General features: G+C 44.7%; 1 protein-coding gene across 1 annotated transcript in view; it reads right to left on the minus strand.

Moving 5' to 3' along the window:
* The window catches only part of Uba2 (ubiquitin like modifier activating enzyme 2), a 24,588-nt gene extending 2,503 nt beyond the window's left edge, over window positions 1–22,085 (minus strand). The window contains exons 1-15 of the mRNA XM_021187062.1: window positions 21,890–22,085; window positions 18,943–19,026; window positions 17,909–17,979; window positions 16,918–16,982; window positions 15,465–15,565; window positions 12,952–13,073; window positions 12,148–12,215; window positions 11,294–11,415; window positions 10,113–10,212; window positions 9,046–9,206; window positions 6,811–6,904; window positions 6,604–6,716; window positions 4,850–5,005; window positions 3,459–3,555; window positions 1,652–1,757 (exon numbers count right to left, since the gene is read on the minus strand). Coding sequence (XP_021042721.1) covers window positions 1,652–1,757; window positions 3,459–3,555; window positions 4,850–5,005; window positions 6,604–6,716; window positions 6,811–6,904; window positions 9,046–9,206; window positions 10,113–10,212; window positions 11,294–11,415; window positions 12,148–12,215; window positions 12,952–13,073; window positions 15,465–15,565; window positions 16,918–16,982; window positions 17,909–17,979; window positions 18,943–19,026; window positions 21,890–22,027 — 1,598 coding nt within the window. The 5' untranslated portion in view covers window positions 22,028–22,085. The remainder of the gene's footprint in view (window positions 1–1,651; window positions 1,758–3,458; window positions 3,556–4,849; window positions 5,006–6,603; window positions 6,717–6,810; window positions 6,905–9,045; window positions 9,207–10,112; window positions 10,213–11,293; window positions 11,416–12,147; window positions 12,216–12,951; window positions 13,074–15,464; window positions 15,566–16,917; window positions 16,983–17,908; window positions 17,980–18,942; window positions 19,027–21,889) is intronic.
* Between the last annotated feature and the right edge of the window lie 2,335 nt (window positions 22,086–24,420).

Consider the following 24,420-nt stretch of genomic DNA (forward strand, 5'->3'; position numbering starts at 1 on the left):
AGGCCAGCCTGGTCTACAAAGTGAGTTCCAGGATAGCCAGGGCTATACAGAGAAAGCCTTTATTTACAATTAAAAAAAAAAAAAAAAAAAAAAAAAAGAAAAAGAAAGAAACAAACAAAAAAAAAGAACAGACCAAATCAATGCTTCTCTAACTCAAGTGATAGAGGCTGAGTTTTCTTTAGATCCTGCTCACGAAGAGACTAAGGCTTAAGTCCCTCAGCCCAGCAAGTCTAGGTCTTTTTTTTTTCGGCTGCTCTGCCCAAATATCTGATCTGACCTTGGTGTTCTGGGGATAGAGGGTTGTGCGGCTTCTGGCTTTCCCTAGCTTTATAGACAATTCCCGACTCTCACTCATGAGTTCCAAAGTGTACATCAAATGTTATTTGTCAAGGTGAACAGAGGATGCATGTTTTTAAAGGCAGTACTGTGCTGAGAGTGAAAACAGGGTGAAAAAGACAGACACAAACCCACACTCTAACTGTGCTATTTCTCGGACACTTGACCACTTTGTCCTTCCCTGCTGTTTTCTTCTACAAGTAAGCATGCGCTGCCACTGCTGCCCAGCCAGTGTCCCAGTGAAGGCAGGAGAGCACACCACTGCCAGCTAGCCTTGAGTCCATTATGTAACTTAGTAGAATTTACAGTCCTCCAAACACTTTGAATACCAGGCCAGACCACATTTAAAGCACACTTACAGGGGCTGGAGGGATGGCTCAGGGAACTTAAGAACACTCACTGGCTGCCCTTCCAGCAGACCTGGGCTCCACTCCTAGCATCCACATGGAGGCTCACAACCACCTGTGACTTTAGTTCCAGGGAATCCAATGTCCTGCTTGGACACTGCCCAAACATGGCACACAGACATACATCCAGACAAAACAAACACCCCCACATACACAAAACCCACTTCACCTGGCTAAAGCCAGCTGTTCTAACTTCCACATTTGTATTGTCACAGTACATATGAAGATGTGTACATATGAAGTGTGTACACACACTCCCTACACTCTCTTAGATACACACAGAATACATGTAATTTTAAAAAATGTGAAAAAGAAAATAACCATTAAGATCTTATTATAGCTGAATTATGAAGATAAATGTACCTTTACAAATCTACCTCAAAAGTTTATTATTCTATACCTTAAGATTTAATTTTTTTTTTTTTAGACAGGGTTTCTCTGTGTAGCCTTGGCTGTCCTGGAACTAACTCTGTAGACCAGGCTGGCCTTGAACTCAGAAATCTGCCTGCCTCTGCCTCCCAAGTGCTGGGATTAAAGGCGTGCGCCACCACGCCCGGCAAGATTTTAAAACTGTATTTCCCTTGTTTCTCATAGTACACACGTGAAGTCAGCAGGCCTGTGAGAGTGGGGTCTCTCCTTTTACCAACGTACCACAGGAACTGAACTCAGGTCTGCAAGCACGGTTAACCCGAGCCATCTCCAGGCGCTATAGAGATGAGCATCGGTCATCCTGTCAGCTTCTACTCATCCTCAAGCAGTTCTGCTGATTATCCTTGAATTTCTGAATCCTAGCACTCTCCTGTAGGCACACTCCCTGTGCAGCCCCACTGAGTAGTGGAGCTTCTACGTAGAAGTCCCTGGCTTGTCTCCTCTCATGTATTTTACATTCCAGAACTAACAGTTCCTACCTATGAAGAATGTTGATCAGCAAAGTATAGTCCTGGAGGAAGTCATCTGCTTGAAGCCGGCTGCCATTTCTAATTCCAAAATCGGACAACTTCTTGGGGTTATTAGCTAGATGTGAACAGAATGAAGATTTTATAATTATGTTTTCACAGTGTGGACAAGTTACGTTATTAAAAATCCAAATCCACTATGGCTGGACTGCATTCCTTGGAAATTGGCATTCTCAAGTCCTGACACAGTGCCCAAGAAAGTGACTGAATTTGAAGACACTGCTTTATACAAGTAGTAGCTAGTTAAAAACAGGCTTTCACATGCCTGTAACGCCGAAATTTGGGAGGTGGAGGCAGGGGATCAAATGGCCAAGGTTATTTTCTGGGACAGCCTGGGCTACACAAGACTTTTACTTATATTTAAAAAAAAAAAAAGTGTTCATATAGAAGCCTGGCCACTCAGACCATGGTGAACACCCCTGTCATAAGAGGCCACATGAAGACACATCGAGTTTCTGATGGTTCAGTGCCCTAGGCTGTGAACAGCAAATTAAGTGTGCTATCAGGCACTTAGGAATTCGGCCCTGAACACTCACCTACCACTTCAAGTGGACCAAGTACAGAGGACCCACAAAGGCATCCCATTCAAAGCAAACTGATTTTGGAGTCCTGAGAAGGCAGCGCTCCATCATCGTGCATTACTACACTTCACTCCCAAGATGATCTGCAATAGCTCAATGAGTTCTTTAGTAACTAACAGTAGAGAACAGCAGACAAACCTTTCTTCAGGGTGAGGACAGCTGTCTAGAATATGGCTCAAATATTAATATTAAACCACACTCCCAAAATAGCCAGCCAACATATGACCTCTAATTACACACAACCTAATTAATCCCTCAAATTTCTCAACCAGCAAAACTACTACCAACAAGAATCCTTATGACTATTTTGGGGAGATAAGATCTAACTTTATAAGGCTGGGGATGGTGGTGCATGTCTTTAATCCCAGCACTTTGGAGGCAGAGGCAGGCGGATTTCTGAGCTCGAGGCCAGCCTGGTATACAAAATGAGTTCCAGGATAGCCAGGGCTACACAGAGAAGCCCTGTCTCAAATAAAAATAAAAATAAAAAAATCTAACTTTATAGGGCAGGCTGGTCTCAGACTCACAGATCCTTCTACCTCTGTGTCCTAAGTACCATGATCTCCACGCACTCCCAGGCCTGGCTGGCCTCAGATTTACCATGCAGGTAGGCTGTCCTTGACCTTGCTGCTTCCTTTCCCCATTGAGGACTAGGACAGGTGCGTGCCAGCACACCTGGCTTATGCACTGCTGGGACGGAACCTAGGTGTTTACGTATGCCGAGCTGGCACTCTATCCACTGATTATATTCCTGCCCTGACGGTGTTCAACAAAGTTCAGCGGTGGAGCCCAGTTGAGCTGTAGAACAACTGAGCTAGCAGGTGCCAGTCTCTGTGTGATCTGACCTTGCCACTCCTGAAAAAAGCCCTAACTCCCCGGCCATGTGGTTATCAGCCTCAAGAGCATGCTCACCACCAACCTAGCCCTAGGGCCCAAGACATAGGGTCCTTGGGAAGGAACAAAAAGTATTTCAATGTGTAAACTGCCAGAATCTGTGCATCGGGTCACTGACAAGTCCCTGAGGTACCCCAATACCAGAAAGCTTCCGAATCTGAAGACCTCCGACAAGCAGCACTGCCATGACTGTGATAGCAAACGCCACGCTAACACATGCGATGAGCAGAGCCCAGCTGCTCCCTCCCCCAGGAGTGGCCAGGTAAGAAGAGCGAGGGTGGTACCTTCTGTCTCTCCCTCTTCTGAAGATATCAGGATTGTGCCTTTCCCATCTTCAATTTGGACATCTGGTGCCACCATAGCAAACTTTTCTTTCACTATCTAAAAGTGGAAAATTAAATATTAATTAATGTAGGTAATTAAAGACCGTAAGAAAAAAACCTATACAAGTACTTTCCCACTGGGGAGCGCTACTTATTACGTAATTACTCTGTGTGTGTGGCATATGTATGTGAGTGCATATGTACAAGTGCCACAGTGCACATGCATAGACCAGACAAAAGCTTTTGGAACTGGGTCACTCTTTCCACCGAGGGGCTGTGTCCAGTCTTTCTCTGGCCTCAGTTATATTTTAATATCCTGTCTGTTTCTGAGAATAGGCACACACACGCACACACACACACTCTCTCTCTCTCTCACCTACATGGTAAACATGGTCGCAGGAAGCCAAGAGGTTGCTCAGACCCCACCCTACATCTGTCCATGGATGCAGGGCAGGTGCAACCTGAGAGCCCAGGGAGACTACCTGCCACCTGCTACCCCTCACACTAGGCTCAGGCTTCATGTCTGCCACATTTCATCTCAGTCTCCATGTCAACCTTGCCATGTTTTGTGTCATGTCAAAGTGTTTGACAAAAAGAATGCCTAACTGGGGGGCTGGTGAGATGGCTCAGTGGGTAAGAGCACCCGACTGCTCTTCCAAAGGTCCGGAGTTCAAATCCCAGCAACCACATGGTGACTCATAACCATCTGTAACAAGATCCAACGCCCTCTTCTGGAGTGTCTGAAGACAGCTTCAGTGTACTTATATATAATAAATAAATAAATCTTAAAAAAAAAAAAAAAAAAAAAAAAAGAATGCCTAACTGGATCCTCAGATAGCCTTCCCACTTCAAGGAGCATCTCCCTTCATGTTCCAAGACGCAACGTAAGAGACAACACTTTTAAATCCCACCTAGTGAAAACGGAAACTCTCCCCAACTGTCAGCACTGCCCTCGGTTCTTTTAGCCCCACGATAAATACTAACCAACACCATGTCCTAGGAAACAGCAAGTCACAAACCCTGCAAGGTGAGGTCACTACTGGGTCTTTGTCCTGAGGGGAAGTGAAGGTACCCAGCCTTACTCAAGTATTTGTTCACCCCCAAACCAGGCCAACTGCAGGGCGTGTCATTTCTCAGAAATCTGGACTTCCCTGTCTCCTGCTTATCAACACAGACACGTTCCTTTCTAGACAAGATACATGTCCCAGAAACACAGGCAGAGGCTGGCGGGGATCTGAACTGGGAAGCCACCCACAGGAGAGGCTCTACTCACCCAACAGCCAGTACTGTCCAGGGAAATCTCACACTGGACTCACTGCTAAAAGGGAAAGGGAAGCAGTCCTTGCACTTGCCTTATCCTGTAAGGTGAGGACAGTCACTTTGTGGACATTCAGCCGCACAGTCACCTCTGGCTTGCTGGCACACACGTAACAGTTGGTGTTGGGAGGATCCAGTGCACAGGGCACCAAGAGCTTCTTTCTTGGGTTTGGCTGCTTATTCAAAAAAATCTTCAGAGAAGGAAAACAAACAAACAAACAAAAAAAAACAAGCAGGAATCAGAAACATTGAGTTACCATCTTTTTAAAAAACCTTTTATGCATGAGTACACTGTTGCTGTTTTCAGACACACCAGAAGACGGCATCAGATCCCATCCGAGCCACCATGTGGTTGCTGGGAATTGACATAAAACTTACATGTAGCATGAGTAAGGGCCAAGCCCCAACGGAAAACCCAACAATGTACAGAGATTTTAATCTAGCAACATGGCTACTCTGGCTGGAATACAGAGATACCTTATATACAAACACCTTTAACCTCAAACAGTGAAGGTAAAGGCAGTTTACAGCAGACATGTCTGAAAGTAATGTCTAATTGAGTGGCAAAGTGATGAATCAGAGAAAGATTTGACAAATAGGACATGCCCAACTCTTTTTTGTTGTTTTGGGTTTTTTTTGTTTGTTTGTTTTTCGAGACAGGGTTTCTCTGTATAGGCCTGGCTGTCCTGGAACTCACTCTGTAGACCAGGCTGGCCTCGAACTCAGAAATTCACCAGCCTCTGCCTCCCGAGTGCTAGGATTAAAGGCATGTGCCACGTGCCATCACGCCCGGCTTGATGCCCAACTCTTATGAGAAGAGAGAGAAAAGGGAAGCTATTTAAGGAAGCAGCAGAGAGAGGTGGGGGAGGAAGGAAGAGGAAGAGGGAGGAGGAGAGGGAAAGGAAAAGAGATAGTTTTACCAGGACAGCTGCAGAGAGAGAGAGAGAGAGAGAGAGAGAGAGAGAGAGAGAGAGAGAGAGAGAAAACAAGCTAGACACAGGCGAAGACAGAATGAGCCAGAGAATGAGAAGGTGCCAGAAGATAAGAACATATAGCTAGAGTTAGTTTGAGAGCAGAGCAATTCAGTCAGAAGTCAAGAGAAGTCAGTTTGAATCAGTGTAGAGAAGAGTTTGAGCCAGAAAAGCTCAGTCTATAGCTTTTCCCTATAATGAATCTTAAGCACAGAACAAGGCTGGAAGCAAGGGGAGACGAGATCTATGTGACCTGAGGCTGCATGAGAGAAGTGTAGCAAGGCAATCAACAGTAGTAACACAACTAAAGCTATAGCCATAACACATGGCAGAGCACATGCTTACTATGCACAAAAGCCAGCTTTAATGCCAGCATCCAACTAAGGAAACACTTAGGCTAAACGTTATTAATCCACTTGATGTTTATAAGTTAAGCACAAGCAGCCATCAAATAGATACTTCCATAATATTTATAGCATTGTCTGCTATAAAAAATTCATCCAAAAAAATTCTTAGAAGTTAAAAAACATGTCAGCCTAAAATAAAAGTAAAAGAGGAGTGGGGTGAGAGCTGCACACTCTCAGGGACCTTTTCAAATTGTCCTCAGCTACACAGTGAGTTCAAGGCTAGCCCGGGCTACATGAGACTTAGTCTTAAAATTCCAAAGGCACTTCTTAGTACACACCTTAGATCTCAGAATTCAGGAGGCAGAGGCAGGTAGATTCCTGTTAGTTCAAGGCAGCCTGGTCCATACAGATCAGCTGGGGTAACATAATGAGACATTACCTCAAAAACCAAAATGAAACAAGATTACTCACAGTTCTACACTGGTCTATTTTTCCAGATAAAATCTTTAATCCTTCCAACACTATCAAGCCGGCGATCACTGCATTAGTAGTAGCTATAGCAGGAATGATATTCCCTGCCATTGCTAGGGGACAGAAAGAGAAAAATATGTTCAGTGGTCAAAAGGAAAATTGTACATGGGTTTGTTGATGATACAACCTAAAGTACAAATAACTTACATTTTATATCAAACCTGCTCTTCATATTCATGCTGAAAATGTGCATCCTGAGGTTTGCAGCAGATGTGACAAAATCCATTGCAGGTGGGTCGTCCTGCCAATTACACAAATGACAAGGCTTTGTCCAGTCAAAGTCATTTCACTGGCACTACCTCCCAAACAGCCACATTTACAGGTGTGCAATGTTGCAGTCACACAGCCAGAACAAGGGCTTTACACTGCAAGGGCAGTACACTGCAGCTTTCTTCAGACACACCAGAAGAGGGCATCAGATCCCATTACAGACGGTTGTGAGCCACCATGTGGTTGCTGGGATTTGAACTCAGGGCCTCGTAAGTGCTGAGCCATCTTTCCATCCCCAAGCCTTAATTCTTAAAGAAAATAGCCTGAGGGATTAGAGAGGTAGCTCGGGTTTAGAGCACCGGCTGATTTCTGGAGATCCCGATTAGAATTGCCAACCAGCACCACATCATGGCTCACAAACAACCCACCTATAATTCTAGTTCCAGGGCTCTGCCTATGTGGGTACCAGGCACACATGTCTTGCACATGCACACACACAAGCAAAGCACTCACATACATAAAAAGTAAAACACAAAGCATATCTCTACAAATGTCCCATGCACCACTAGGTGCAGAGTTACAAGGCAGCCGCGCTCAGCTCCAGGAGCTCCTTATTTGGCCTCAGTGAAGTAACAGAAACTTTCCAAATCATAACAGCAAGAAAATATTTAAAAACCTACCATTTATATCACATAAACCCAGAGACTGGTGTTTATAAGAATTTCAAAAATCTAAATTCACTAGCTTTGTTTTAGATGTGATTCAACCAAAGTTTCAAAGTTTGTGGACACAAAGTTATCTGAGGATTCTAAAAATGGCCAATCATTTTTCCTTACTCTGAGACCCATAGCAAATCTTTCCTTCCCTTCCCATGGTGGAGATCAAGCCCAGGGCCCAAGCACACCAAGCAAGTAAGCACTCCACTCAAGAGCTACAGACACACCCTCAGCCCCACAATACTCTGTCACTGGAGGAATAAACCAACTTTATCCTGTAACCAATTTCACCTGCAATTAAAATACCAAACAATTTCAATGAACTCTCACTTAAAAAACCACATCTTCCCGAGAACAAAACGGAGTTGGCAGAGTATCCCCGTAGCACTTGGGAGGCCCTGAGTTTAATCTCCAGCATCAACTGAACTGGGCAAAGTGATGTGCCTACGTGATAGGTCTTTGAGGCTGACTTGAAGGAGACCCTGTCGTAGACACAACAACAAAACCAAAACAATGTCATCTTATTTGTATACTTTCGGATTTGCTTGAGACAGGTTCACTCTCTAGCCTAGGCCAGGACTGCCTCAAACACAATCTGCCCCAGCCTCCCAAGTGCTGGGAGTCCAGGAGTGGGCCACACTTCTGAAATATTCTATTCACTTCAAAAGAAAGGCAATCTTAGAGCTAAGTGTGGCAGCACATGCTTTCAACTGTTAAGGCCAGCCTGGGCTACACACTAAGACCCTGTTGCATAAGCTGCCAATGTGTCTCAGCACAGACACGGGCCTAGGCTCTATCTCGAGTATGTGTGTTTTTGTTCAGGCAAAAAAAAAATTTTTTTATTTAGGTCAGAGCAGGCAAATGAGCTGCTGACTCCAAAAGCAGAGTACTTAACACCTGTTTTTCTAAGTCAGTCAAACATCCCACTGAAATAAATTATGTTCTCGTCAATGTAACCATAAAAGCTGGGCATGATGGCGCACACCTTTAATCCCAGCACTCGGGAGGCAGAGGCAGGTGGATTTCTGAGTTCGAGGCCAGCCTGGTCTATAAAGTGTGTTCCAGGACAGCCAGGGCTATATAGAGAAACCCTGTCTCAAAAAACAAAACAAAACAAAACAAAAAAACCAAAACATAAGTATGTTACTAGAAGTCAAAATAAAGCTTTGTGATATTTAAGTTTATGCATAGAAAATGCGAATTCTAATAGAACAACTGGAGATGAAGGCATTAAAATGAAACAGGTAACACCCCAGACTGTTAGTTTCTCTTGGAGCACAGGAACAACACAAGTGGGATATCTAAGGGAGGCAGAGTCAGGTGGGTTTCTGAGATCGAGGCCAGCCTGGTCTACAGAGTGAGCTCCAGGACAGCCAGGGCTACACAGAGAAACCCTGTCTCAAAAATAAATAAATAAATAAATAATAAAAATAAAAAGACATAGTTCAAAACAAACCTTATCCCAGATGAGCTCAGCTCCATCCCCCTTCTCCGCTAAATGGACTCGCAGAGTCTCAATGCTCTTTGAAAACAGACTTGCGTAGCTCTTTACATCCAGAACCTGCTGGTCTTTCAATCCCAACTGGGGCTCATTTTGTTGATCGGCATTGGCTTCTCCTAAAAATGAACAAGAATGTTGATTAAACTCCATCTTGCTCTATTCAACAGATTCAACTTGTGGCCATTAAGATTTACAAAAAGAGCCAGGCGTGGTGGAGCACACCTTTAATCCCAGCACTCAGGAGGAAGAGATAAGAGGATTTCTGAATTCGAGGCCAGCCTGGTCTACAGAGTGAGTTCCAGGACAGCCATGACTATACAGAGAAATAAAGGAGGAAGGATGAGCATCATATTATGCCCAGCATGGTTAACACTCTAAGTGGAAGCTGTCAGTCATGGTTCCACTGTCCAATTTTACTCTTTATTAACCATGCTGTGAGCTGCAGCATAGTTCACATAAAGTACAGTATCCCAGTGACACAATTGTTTTATTTCCTTGAATATAAACTTAAAAAAAAAAAAAGATTTATCTATTATATTTAAGCACACTGTTGCTGTCTTCAGACACCCGAGAAGGGGGCATCAGATCTCATTACCGATGGTTGTGAGCTGCCATGTGGTCTCTGGAATTTGAACTCAGAACCTTCGGAAGAACAGTCAGTTCTCTTAGCCACTGAGCCATCTTTCCAGCCCCGAATATAAATTTTTAAATTGTGTTTCTGAAGTAAATCTTAAAGAACAATCACAAGAGTACAAAAGCAGATCTGTACATCCAGCCACTAGGGCACTCAGGAAGAATGAAGCCATGATGTTCTATCAGTGGCAGTTAAAAAACAAAACAAAACAAAAAACGCAGAGACAGCAGGCAGCTTGGGAGAGCAGGGTCCTTCTGGAGTGTCTGGGGGAGGGAGAGCAGCAGCTCTTGCTGGAGCGAGTCACAATCTCCCTCATGCAGATACACAGCACTTCAGCTGATGACTGGCTCCCGGGGTAGGTACTTGAGGAACTAGCTACATTCTTTACCTTGACTCTGCACTTCAGCCCAGTCCAGTGGAACTGGAGGTTTCCTCTTGCGCCAGAGTTTGTCCATTGTCAGCAAATACCTAATATCATCTTTAAAAAGCTGTAATAAACAAATCCCATTAATCTTAGAGTGCCCAAGTTGATAAAAACAGATCAAATTAGGTTGATATACTAAAATTATGCCATGAAATCAGGTTTAAAGGCCCAGCATATGTAAGCAGAATAACAATTTCTAACACCACAGAAAAAGATCAAATATTTGGAGCAGGGGTACAGCACTCTCAGTTCTGCTGGCCGCCCAGGCCCTCCTACAACCCTACAAGCACTCCACAGGTCAGTAGGAAGCCCAATGACACAAACTAAAGGGCTCACTAACCCACAACCCAGTCGCTCAACGCTCTGTATGTGAGTAATGCGTTCAGGGGCTTGTGCTCCATTTCTGCCCTTTTTGTTTTAGGGGGAGTAGGGAACATCTTAGATTTATAAGTAGTAAGAGCTCCTAGGGAGGCTAAGGAGAGCTAAGGGTTCTGTAATTATGAAAACCAACAGAAATGAGGCTTAGCTTGAGCAGTAACCAGGCGTCCCAATCACAAATAGCCTGGAGACTGCTCAGGAAATAATCAGCAGACAACAAACAGTATACATCAAGAATAAAGGGCAGGATTCGAAGGGACTTAGAGCAGCTGCACTGCTAAGAGGATCTGAGCAGGGAAGAGGTGCAAGACCTTCTAAAGAAACTGCACTAAATTACAAAAGAAAAGGAAGTCAGTCAGTGGGGGTCATGCTTACCAGATGTTCAAGCCCTGGGGCTGGAGAGATGCTTCAGGGGTTAAGAACACGTTTTGGTAGTTTTTTTCAAGACAGGGTTTCTCTGTGTAACCCTGACTGTTCTTGAACTCACAGAGATGCTCCTGCTTCTGTTTCCTGAGTGCTGGGATTAGGGGCATGCACCACCAGCACCTGGGAGAACTCTTGTTGCTTTTGCAGAGGACTAGGGTTCAATTCCCAGCACCCACATGGCAGCTCATTACCATCCATAACTCTAGTTCTCTCTGATCAGACCCTCACTTCTGAGCTGAACGCCAGCATACACATGATGCACAAACACTTGCATGCAAAACATTTGTACACATAAAATAAATTGTACAAAAGAGGGAGGACGAGCAAGGAAGCCGCCTAACCTTGGTAAAAAGTTTAACTGGATCGTATCCCGTTGACTTAGCCCATTCCTTAGTGGAAATACGCTTAATGTCTCCGTCTTCATTAGATGCTCGAGCTCTGGCTTCAGCCTCTGTTGGTTCCCCTACAAAACAAGCATCGTATTTTCAACATTTGATTTAACTCTGACCCGTGGGAGAAAAGTCATTCATGGAAGTGAGCTGTATGTGACACATTCAGAGCCCCAGGACAGTAAGGTAAATACCAGTGTCTTTTTGTGCCTCTATGTTTTTTGTAAATTTCATTTAAATTTTTTCTTTACATGCATGAGTGGTTTGAGCTGCATCTATGTATGTGCACCAAATGGCTGACTTTGCTCTTGGAGGCCAGAAGAGGGTGTGACATCCCTTGGAACTGGAGTTACAAAAGGTTGTGAGGCAACACATGGATGCTGGGAACTGAACCCAGGTCCTCTAGAAGAGCAGACAGTACTCTGAGCCCGAGCCATCTCTCCAGCCCGAGACTCAGTCTCTGAGTAACACTGTAAAGCACAGCCCTATAAACAGAACAGGGCACAACTAGCAGCCCAACTGATTAGACCTGAGAAATGTCTTTTCTTGATTTCTTTATCAGTGAAATGCAACTACTCCTTTGTTAGAAGGTTTAAAACAGCAATGAGGGGTGGGCGTGGTAGTGCACACCTTTACTTCCTGGGCTCTGGGAGGCAGAGGCAGATGGACCTCTCTGAGCTCCAGGACAGGCAAGTCCTAGGAGCTCCAAGATAAGGGCCACATACAAAGACCCCTTTTTTAGGCACCACTATTAAATAGATCACAACCAAACACTGAATGAGCTACAAAAGGTACCAGTCACTTACAAGCAGCCTCAGGGTCAGCTCTGTCAGGAGACACTTCTTGATCAGCATCTTCCTCTCCAAACAGCTGGCTACAAATTTCACAATAGCAAACTTTTTAGGTACAGGCATTTTGGAACTAATGTGATTATAGCTCCACAAATAACTAAGTTACAGTAGTCCAAATTCTTAGCAGGGATATGGTAAACAATTGGTGACTCACAGTCCACAATTCTGGGACTATCCAGTCACTGTTTGCTCATGGCACGCACTAAGACTAGACCTGAGATGTGTGTCCACATCTACCCCAAAGGTTCCAAACCTTCCAATATGAAAGCTTCCTTGCCGAAGAACAATTTAACACCAGGACACTTACAAGGCACACTTGGCTAGCTGTCCCACAAACATTACACATTAGAGTTGGTTGTGGATGGTTATTGAACAGGGTTAGAGATCTAAACCATGGCCTCAGGCATACCAGGCAAGTACTATGCCACTGAGTTTCACCACAGCCCTATAAGTATTTTTAACTTCCATTGTGATTTCTTGTTTAACCAATGGGTTATTTATAAGTATGTTTTCATATTTCCAAATATATACATTCGTACAAACTTAGTTGCATGCCTGTGTCCAATACCAGACTAAACATCTAAAATTTCGCCCACAGCATGCTAAGAATGCTGTCTGAGTGAGACCCAGGAAAGCCACTGCTGTCTCTTCACCATATTTAACCACTGTAAACACAACTTTTTAAGAGTATTCAAGTAAAAATGGCCTCACTTTCCATGATCAGTTCTGAAAAATATGCCAGAAATATGTAACTCTTACTTGAACAAATACTTGGCCCATACGATGCAATGGATAGGTTCTGAAGGTGTGTTCCGAATCGTACAGCCAGGGAACGTTCTCTGGGTAGGCTTAGGATGACATTCGTAACACTCAGTCACACCCTATAACATCAGGACATGGGAAAGTGGTTACCCCATGATGATTATAAGGTATACCCCATCCCTTCATTCATATTCCAACTGGGTTTTATGTTGTCAGGAAAAATTTTAAATTAGTGACTGCAAAATCCTTATTGTACACATAAAGAGTGTAGTCAGAATACAAAGGCTAAATGAAGTGACTACAGCCATAGCTAAGACAGAACTAGGACTCCCTACTATAAGGAGGGCAGGAGAGACGGCTCAGAGGTTCAGAGCACTGGCTGTTCTTCCAGAGGTCCAGAGTTTAGTTCACAGCAACCATGTGGTGGCTCACAACCACCTGTAATGAGATCTGATGCCCTCTTCTGGTGTGGAGGCATAAATGCAGGCAAGCTGCTGTATACATAATAAATAAATCTTAAAAACAAAAAACCAAGAGCTTTCTAGCCACGTATTTAAAGATGTCAATCAAAATAAAAAGATTTTGATCTGTTAATACCCTAAATATTCTCATATCCCAATACCCTTCAAGTCCCATAAAAACGAGTACACCAGGATGATTGTCAATTTCAACGGACACCAAGATGTATGAAATGCTAAGGTATCCCCAATGTAGGACCACCAGATGAATCCCTTTCTACTTCAGGACATCTAAACCTCAGCCTTCACACAGAAGCATAAAAAACAATCTCTTTCCACTAACAATTAATATACATTATTAAAAGTGGTTTTAATATACATTAATGGTGGATTCAGGATTTGCTCCAGAATACTGTTGTGCCCTTCATCTTCCAACAAAATGTCTTGGGGAAGCCTCTGACAAGCCGCCATGGTTTGTGTCACAGTAGGGGAAGAAAGAAAGCAACTGCTTTGATGTACCCAAAGACATCAAACCCACCACTGATTCTATACTCCAACACACATGACAACCTCTGTAGAATACACAGAGTAAGTGTCAAAGACTAAGTTTTAACGGAAGAAAGGGCCACTTTGTAACAGATACCCCCAGTCAAAGAAATACCAGACAAGCCAGTCCATTTTAGGTACTTTTTAAAAATAGCTTTGAATCTGCAAAGGAATTCTTCAAATGTAATCTTTAAGGTTTATTCCTGAAGAGCAAACCAATTCCAATCCCAGGATACTATAACCAGAGGTCAACGAGTGTTCACCATCCTCTTTTGCGTTTTATTGAAATGCTTAAACTATTTCACAAACACACCCAGATGATTTCAGTTCTCTTCAGACGTGCCTACCCAGACTCCTCTAGATAAAATTAACGTCACTAACCCGGACTTAGGACTAACCAATTCTACAGCTGAACTAGACTCCCAAACCTACAAGTTAACTTGATTTATTGTATTTGTTATGTGTGAGTGTGTTTGTGCGTGTTTGTATATGAGCACAAACAGGAGCACACTGCACATGTGTGCAAACCAAAGGGCAGTTTGTGGGAGTTTGTTTTCTCCTCCCAACGAGAGGGTAATGGCTCAAGCTCAGTTGGCCTAGTGTGGCAGCAAGTGCCTGCTGAGCTGGATCATTAGCCCAAAAGTAAGATCTGATTTGTTAGCTGGGGCGTGGTGGCGCACACCTTTAATCCCAGCACTTGGGAGGCAGAGGCAGGCGGATTTCTGAGTTGGAGGCCAGCCTGGTCTACAGAGTAAGTTCCAGGACAGCCAGGACTACACAGAGAAACCCTGTCTCGAAAAAACAAAACAACAACAACAACAAAAAAGAATTTTTGTACAATTTGTTATGTCAGTCAAAGGATTTGGTTGCTGTTAGTTCTGGACTTTCCTCTTTTTTTTTGGTTTTGTTTATTTGAAACAATGTGTCTCTGCATAACCCTAGCTGTCTTGGCACTTACTCTGTAGACCAGGCTGCCCTTGAACTCAGTGTTCCACCTGCCTCTGCCTCCCAAGTGCTGGGATTAAAGTTGTCAGCCACCATTCCCAGCTTGGTCTAAGGATTTTAACAGATAAATGAAGATAACAAAACAGTACAGTCAAACGCTCTCTTCCTTTGCCTTTAGATCGTCCCAGGCTTTACTGAGGGTAGGAATTTGCTGAACTGAATGAGCCCAGAGACCCAAGGGTCACCGTGTCTTAGCTGGCATGAAACCTCTACACCTGAGATGCTGACCTAGTTCCTCTAGACAAACCCAAAGCATCTTTCCTTCCCAGGTCTCAAGTAAGTAAGTGGGGGCTGGAGAGATGGCTCAGTGGTTAAGAGCACTAACTGTTCTTCCAGAGGTTCTGAGTTCAAATCCCAGCAACCACATGGTGCCTCACAACTATCCATAATAAGATCTGACGCCCTCTTCTGGTCAGCAACAGTGTACTCAGATATATAATAATAGATAAATCTTTAAAAAAATTAAAAAAAAGTAAGTGGAAAATCAAAGTGTCTCTTCACCTTCTTGATAGTGGTCACCTGTCCGAGATACCCAGCAGTCCCACTTTCAATGAGAGGCACATCAGCGGCCAGACACATCCTATTCACGTGGTTTCGTGCAGCTGAAAGAACACAGCGGTAAGCAACAGTTCCTGGTGACACCAAGTTCAGATGACAATTACAAACATCTCTTGCTTTCAATACAGCACATGCTCATTGTGACTATGGGAATGTAACTTGACCACTTCTGCCTGTTAGGGCTGCAATAGTGGGCTACAGCCTTGGTCATTACAGGGACACTCAACAAAACTACAACCGAGGAATTAGTACTGCAAATTTACTCTAGAAAGACTTCTAGAAATGATTTCCAAGTGCTGGAGCCGTGAGTGCAGCATGTCTGGTATGTGTATGGCCCTGGTATGACTCAAGGTACTTCTACAATATCTAAAGTGGGGCTGGAAGGATGGCTCAGCAGTTGAGAGTACTGGTTTTTATGGAGGAGCTAGAGAAAGTACCCAAGGAGCTGAAGAGGTCTGCAACCCTATAGGTGGAACAACAATACAAACTAACCAGTACCCCCAGAGCTCATGTCTCTAGCTGCATATGTAGCAGAAGATGGCCTATTTGGCCATTATTGAGAAGAGAGGCCCCTTGGTCTTGCAAACTATATATGCCCCAGTACAGGGGAATGCAGGGCCAAGAAGTGGGAGTCGGTAGGTAGGGAAGCAGGGGTGGGGGGAGGGTATAGGGAACTTTCGGGATAGCATTTGAAATGTAAATAAAGAAAATATCTAATAAAACAAATTAAAAAAAATTTAAAAATAATAAAAAGACAAAAAAACTCCCCATCCACCCCCCCGGAAAAAAAAAAAAAAAAAGAGTACTGGCTTCCATTAAGTAATCCTTGTTGGATGAGGGACACGACACAGAAGATGGAGCACAGTCAAGAATCCGGCTTTCAGTGCCCTCCCTTTTAGTAATCACTATGCACACTTTGCACACTACTTTGTTGCTTCAACATGTAGTCCTAGATGGTCCCCAGCTTGCTACACAGGGCAGACTAGACTCCACCTACATCTGCCTCCTAAGTACTGGGATAAAAGACATGCCCACCACGCCTGGCTTTCCAGATAGAGATCTGTTGCACCTGTGACGATCGGTTCTAGGCCCTTTTGGTATAGGCACAGCTAGAGTAATTCTAGAATCATAGCCTTTAACTGGAGCAGCCTATACTGGGAGGCAGAAGCTTATGCCGAAGACTGAGGCAGGAGGATTGCCACCAGTTTAGGGCCAGTCTCGGGGAACATAGTGAGTTCCAAACTGGCTTGGGGTAGAATGAGACTGTCACCCACCCCCAAACCCCAGCTGTTGTTTCCTTTTGGGTCTCCTAAGTTCTAACTCACACTTGGACACTAACTAACACTCTGCTGTGGGGAAGAGGAAGCAATGAGACGTGAAACATTAATCGCCTTACCTCTGTTATCTAATGCATTCATGACCAATATAAACTGTCGAAAAAACTCCACATTATAGTCTGGGCTGGAAAGCAAAATGGGGGGGAAAAAGTCACCAAAACTGGCCTCATGTATGATTTTTCTCAGTATAGTCCTGAAAATGATAAATAACTATAAAAATAACTGTTGGTGGGAGTATATGCCATAGATACAGGAAGGCTGGGGTTGTCTTAACATAAACACAGCTTAAAGGAACAATTCTCAAATCTCTCTCCTTTCTGACCAGTTACCTAAGGCACCAAGACAAACTCTTCAACTGGCAAAAAGCTGGCCTAGCCTCACTGTGCCTCCCACCACACCGCCTTCTGGGGAAGCAAGTGCCTGGGAACATCGTAGGAGCACATTCCCAGGATCTGCTGGCCTAAGGCTTCACCTCACATGGTCACCATTGGGCTGGGTTCAGGCCCCTCGGGGCTCTGCTTTTAGCAGCAATGGGAAAGAGGCACGGGGTAAGAGAGTCAGAGGGCGATAGGCAGGTCTGCAAAGCAAACATTCAGAAAATTAGAAATAGCCCAAGAGACAAATGCCCTGAGAAAGTGTAAGGCTCTCTCTAATTCTAGCCCTTCATATAGGGACTAATGTGGGGGGCACACCCACAGAACTCTGCTGACACCTCCCTAAGGACATACTTATCTGTCATCACTGAAATAAGTATAGTCAGACACTATATAGTCTCAGAGGGTCCTCAGGCATCAAAGTACAGTTCTTTCTAAGCATCCAATTAAGTTCCCCTTAAAACATCTCTTAGCTAAATAATTCAAATGTACGGCAAATGGTAATAACAATGGCACTGATGTGGGCACAGACTCATCATGCAAGTTTCTAAAAGTCATTCTAAAAAACGCAGAATGACTCGGGGCTCACATACACGCCAGGTAAAAATGCCTTACACTTTAAAGACTTAATTAAGAATTCACAGCAAACAGCACTGTAACAAAATGATATGCATACTTCATGATGCTGTCATGGTGGGCCTCAATGTTCGCTTGGGGGTGGAACTGGAGCACACTTTCTTTGGCAACCTGGGAAAAGCAACAGTAAACCACTGTTAACATTTGAAATCTGACTGACATATACATAGATGTTTCACCTATAATGTGATAATCCTACTTATGTACAAAAACTTCAGTAAGGTCCCATCAAGTATAATAGTACTCATAAAATTAATTTCCCTACATGTGACCATACACACTTCTACATGAATGGCAAGCTTCAAAAAAAATAGACACCATGAGGCCAGGGCTCTAACTCAGGAAGAACATTTGCGTGTAGTCCCTGCAGTGCAAAAGTAAACTAAACTAAACTGCCATAACCACGCGCCATTTATTCACTTAAGAGCCTAAGAAGCCTTCCCGTAACCATCCAGGTAAACATCACTACAAAGATGTGACACAGCTTAGGACAGGCCGCTGCCACAGAAGAACTTAGTCAAAAAAGTTGACACAGCAAAAACATCAGCTGGGAAGGGAGCTACAAGAGAAAAAAATAAAAAAACAATTGCAATGGTGTTGGGGGGAGGGCGCTGGCAGAAAATAGGACAGCAGGACCTCTGACCTCACCAAGCCACTGGAAATATTCAAAACAGATTCTTTTCTCCCTGGGATGTCAAGGAACAAACTTAAATATGAAGAGGATATAAAGCCATCTCAGTTACAGGACAAAGCACAGCTGCTCTCCTGTTCCTTTCAGACAGACAGCGGATCTGGGTCACTCCCTTATTCTTTTCTCTCTTTGGGATTCAAGAGGTAGGCTCAGGTGCCTGGTCCATCCCAAAGGGTGGGAGGAGAAAGCGAGACCCAGGGGTCCTCTGACTTCCATTCCCATGCAAATCGTGCGCACATGTGCATAGTAAATGAAATGTTAATCATAGAAATAAAAATAAAAAGAGCTAGCCTCATCCACTCTCTCCCTCTACAGGAGTCATAATCTTGTCTGTTAAGTGAAACCTTGGTCAAAGTGTCCTAAGTGCAGTATGGGAAAGTTACCTGGGCCTTTGATCTTCCAACATGTTTCTTTTGAAACAAGAACTGCCTGTTGAGGTTGCTGACATCTATAGTGTCCAGATCAATCTACAAATAAAAGAAATGGAGATAAATCACAATTTCTGAGCAACATCACTATCTTCACTATTCTTAACCCAGAGCTTACCTGGACAAGGCACACCCAAATTGCTAACCAGGTAAGAACTGCATTTAAAGATTATGGGAAGAACAGCACTTAAGTCAAAGGTAGCCTCAAGAATGCATTAAGGATGGCTAATTTTTTTGTTTATTTAATCGTGATCCTTGCAAATATTTCAGGGAATTCCTTAGATATCATAAAAGATTTGATTAAAAATATAAAAAGTTCTGGGTGGGCAAGGTGGTGCACTCAGTTACCTGTTAGTTGAAGGCCAGCCTGGTCTCCATGGAGTTCCAGACCAGCCAGGGCTACACAGACTCTGCCTCAAAATACAGTAAATAAATAGTTTTCTAGGCTAAGGAGATTGAAGGCAGTAAAGTGGCTGCCCTGGGGCTGGAGAGATGGCTCAGCAGTTAAGAGTACTCACTAGCTGCTCTTCCAGAGGTCCTGAGTTCAATTCCCAGCAACCACATGGTGGCTCACAAACATCTGTAATGGGGTCTGATGCCCTCTTCTGGTGTGTCTGGTATGTCTCTCTGAAGAGAGAAACACTGTATTCGCATATATTAAATAAATAAGTAAATAAATCTTAAAAAAAAAAAAAAAAGTGGCTGCCCTGCCAGCTACAAGGAGCAGGGTTTGATAGTCCAAAGGCCACATTAAAACAAGCAGGGCACAGTGGCAAGCCTTTGCAATCCCAGAGCCGGGGCAGGGGGGCTAGGAGGAATTCCTGGACTCACTAGCCAGTCAGCCTAGTACATCTGCAGAGTTCCAGGGTAGCAAGAGGCCCTGCCTCAGTAACTGCTGCTCAACAATGTCCTCTGGCCTCCACACTCAAAAAACACCCATCTGTCTGATAATTTCTGATCTACTGTGCCATGTCATTTCTCATTAAGCAATATGGAACATGTTAGTTTCTTTCTTTCTTTCTTTTTCTTTCTTTCTTTCTTTTTTGAGATGGTTTCTCTCTGTAACAGCCTCAGCTGCCCTGGAACTCTCTTTGTAGACCAGGTTGGCCTGGAACATACAGAATACAGAGGTCAGCCTGCCTTTGCCTCCTAGTGCTGGGATTAAAGATGTAAGCCACCACATTCACATTAATTCTTTATCTACACATTCCCTGAGGATTACTTGAGGGCTGTTGAAGAAAATGCCCTATGTATGGTAAAATAAATAAGTCAAGTTTAAAATCTAGTACAGGAGCCGTAGATGGCTCAACAGTTAAAGAGTGCTGGTTGCTCTTGCATAGGACCAGGGGTTCAATTCTCAGTCCTGACATGGTGGGTCACAGCCATTGCTAACACCAGCTCCAGGGGATTCAACGTCCCCTTCTGGGCTCTGGGGGCACCAGGCACAGACACAATGCAGGCAAATGGCCCATACACTTAAACTAAAGGAAAAAGTTTAAAGTTAAATTAAATTTTAATCTAATTGCTACTTTAAGGGGAAAAAAAAAGCTAGCATCATTTGCATTCTATTTCAACAAACTTACATAAGCAACAAAATGTTCTCATCATCAGCCGGGCATGGTGGCGCATGCCTTTAATCCCAGCACTAGGGAGGCAGAGGCAGGCGGATTTTTGAGTTCGAGGCCAGCCTGGTCTACAAAGTGAGTTCCATGACAGCCAGGACTATACAGAGAAACCCTGTCTCGAAAAAACCAAAACCAAAAAAAAAAAAAAAAAAAAAGTTCTCATCATCAAACATACTAAAGTTTAAAGCAGTTTGGGGAAAGTATGGAACATAACCATTGAAATATTCATTTGTACTTCGAAGTTCACTACAAAAATTTAACCAAAGAAAAACAATTAAAACAGTAAACAAGCATTTATTTTTCAATTCACTCCTGTCTACTGAAAAAAAATCTACTCTTAAAATAGCATCAAGCGTCACTAGCATTCTATGGACCAAAACTGGGTGTGAAGCCTGACCAATGAAGAATGCTTCCCTCCAATTCTGCCTCGGCTGAAACCCTGACACCTGCAATTTCATCCCGTGTCTCTGCTAAACCTTAAGGTATCTTCAATTCACATCCAAGGTTCAGATAATATCTCTAACACATTCACAAATTACAGCGGCTTCCTGTCATTGCACATTACGCTAACGCAAAACTTAAGAATCCTGATAACTAAAAAACTTTTTTTAAAAAAGTCTTGGTAAGATGTTGCTATGTAGCCCAAGTGGACCTCAAACTTCCGATTCTACAGTCTACCGATGCATGGATTACAGGCTGTCACCCTATCCTGCAAACCCCAGGGAGTATCTATAATGACATAAACACAGATCTTCACTATGCCCAGCCCAGAGGCGCGCGAGCCCCAAAAGGAGTCTAACCAGCCACTTGCGGCGTGCCCCCAGGGTAAGTTACTCAACCTCATAGCGTCTCACTGTCCTCATCTGTTAAAAATAAAACGGGATGCAGACAGCACTTGCAACCTGGAGGCCGGTGGCCGACTCGGGAATGAATGCATGTGTGCACGCCCGGGGTGCTGTGGCTGGTGGCTGCAAACCGCTCTGCGCGGGATCGTTATTTTAAGTTGGGGCATATTTGAATTAAAGTCAGAGCATCTACAGGGTTTCTTCTTGCATCCCAGTGTAACTGGGGAAACTGCCTCGGGAGGCGGCGCGCGCAGGCCCAGGGAGCCGAGGGCCGCGAACCGGAGGTCCGGAGAGTCGGAGTCCCGCGTCTCACCAACCCGCTTCCCGCGCGGTGGACCTAACCCCAGGCCTCTCCGGCCGGGCCGCCCGGACTCCCGCCCGGAACCCGGGCCCCGCAGGCAGACCGCCATTCACCCGGAGCCTGGGCCTCACCAGGTCGATGTGGGAGAAGCCAGTGAGCACCAGGTTCTTGAGCAGCTCACAGCCGATCCCACCCGCGCCAACCACCAGCACCCGGCCGCCGGACACCGCCTCGGCCAGCTCCCGGGGCAACCCCCGCGACAGTGCCATGGCGGGACTTCCACGAGCCGCCTCACAGTCGGAGGCGGGAGAACCAGAGCGGTAGCCGGAAGTCGGTGGGGGAAGGGCGGCGCAACTTCCGCTCCTGCGCACTGCGGCCACAGGCCTGCCCAGGGATGGACCCAGGCGACACCCTGAGTCCTGGGATTACTTCTCACACAATTCCAGAGGAGCTCAAACCAGCTCTCAGTCTGAGATGCCTAGGGTCGACTTCTAAAGACCTCGGTTTGAATTCGCAACAAAACCTCCTTATTTAAGGGTTAAAAAAGCTATGACCCGGCCGGGCAGTGGTGGCGCACGCCTTTAATCCCAGCACTGGGGAGGCAGAGGCAGGTGGATTTCTGAGTTTGAGGCCAGCCTGGTCTACAAAGTGAGTTCCAGGACAGCCAGAGCTATACAGAGAAACCCTGTCTCAAAAAAACAAAAACAAAAGCAAAAACAAAACAACAAAAAAAGTTCCCTGATTCACGCTGACTCTGGTACAGTCAGCATCAGTTATGAGGCTGTTTCCTGTGTGTCTGCCACATGTATACACACTACATGTGGAGGCTAGTGTGCCCTTCCCCCAGCCTTGAGCAGACTGAATCAGACCTGTCTCTGCCACAGTAGGCTAGCCCACCTAGGGTGGAATCTTCTGACCTAGGTAAAGGCTTTTGTCTGCCATGTCTGCAGCTTCCTGCAAGATGCTACCTGCTGAGCGGCTGACTTGCTTTCCTGAGGAGATCCTGACCAAGCAATGAGATCCTGGCAAAGTGAGAGATGGGTCTCCCCCCTTTTAAATTTAAGACCCTTAAGATTGAGCCTTTGTCTTGGCTCGTTATTTCTCTTGCCATCCTTCCCATCAATCCCCAGCTTTCCTTTCAGGAACCCAGTAAGCCATGGTATCACACTCTTAGCACTTTCCACCTAGTTCTTTTTTTTTTTTTTTTGTAAGATTTATTTATTTATTTACTTCATGTATGTGCGGATAGTTGTGAGCCTTTATCTGGTTTTGGGGAATTGAATTTAGGACCTCTGCTCACTCTTGTCAGCCCTGCTCGCTCCAGCCCAAAGATTTATTTCATAATGACACTGTAGCTGTCTTCAGACACACCAGAAGAGGGTATCTGATCTCATTACAGGTGCTTGTGAGCCACCATGTGGTTGCTGGGATTTGAACTCAGGACCTTAGGAAGAGTGGTCAGTGCTCTTACCCACTGAGCCATCTCACCAGTTCTCCACCTAGTTTTTGTTTTTATGTGTGCATGCGGGAGCCTGGAGAGGTCAGAAGAGGGCTTCAGACCTCCTGGAACTAGATCTCAGATGGTTGTGAGCTACCTTGAGGATGCTAGAAAACAAACCATGGTCCTCTACAAGGGCAGTCATTGCTCTTAACCACTGAACCCATCGTGATTGGTATTTTTGTGCATTTGTCTGTAGTTCTGTTTCTCAGTTCATGCTTATCAAAGAAAACAGTAACTCTAAAGACAGAAAACAGAGAAAAATGCTGTTTGAACTGTCCTCTTTCTATGCAGCTGATTGGCCCACTAACCACACCCAGGCTGGTAGAGTGCCTCAAGTGTAGGAAGGACAAGAGAGCCTTTCCAGGGTGGAGGGCACTCCTGCATATAGGCTGAGCTCTCTCTCAGAATGGGCCCAGCTCTGAAAAACCTCATCCAGAAGCTAACCTAACAGACACCCTTTCTAGGTGAAGGGAAGGGTTTTTTTGTAGCAGTGAGTTTTGCTACTCCTCTTTGGCTCCTGGAGGGCCACAAGGGCACAGCCACCCACCCAGGAACTCTTTGGATCCGTGAATGAAACACACACACACACACACACACACACACACACACACACACANANNNTTTTTTTTTTTTTTTTTTTAAGTGCCTTGGCCAGCTCAAAGGCTGGACAGTTCTAATCCTTCACCCTACTATCATAGATTTCCCTCTAGTACTTCTGACTCAACCCCCTAAATCTATGATCTTTGCTGTTCTGTTCTTTCTGGGCACCTCCTAGTCTTTGCTGCCCAGGATGCTTCTGGGCAGCCCTTCAGGGGGCCACATTCCTTCTTACCTACATTTTGGAGGATTTTCTTTCTGTAGCTCTAAATCTGATCCATCTCCCTCCAAAACCTGGACCTGGTACCTGGTAATTCTGTCTTCTTTCTCTCCTTCCCTCCCTCCCTCCCTCCCTCCTCCCTCCCTCCCTCCCTCTCTCCTAGTCCATGCAAATCTAAGGATTTCGCCCCATCTTCCTTTGCTTAGCCAATAGCTACTGGTATCTTTATTGATCGACCAAAACCCAATTGGGAACAAGGACCTTCAGTGTTTGGACATGAAGATTCCCAATTAAATCAAAGCATTAGAACCAATACCCAATACCTCACCTTTCTGTCCAAATAA

The sequence above is a fragment of the Mus pahari genome, chromosome 1 (genome assembly GCF_900095145.1).
Source record: "Mus pahari chromosome 1, PAHARI_EIJ_v1.1, whole genome shotgun sequence".
Lineage (NCBI taxonomy): Eukaryota > Metazoa > Chordata > Mammalia > Rodentia > Muridae > Mus > Mus pahari.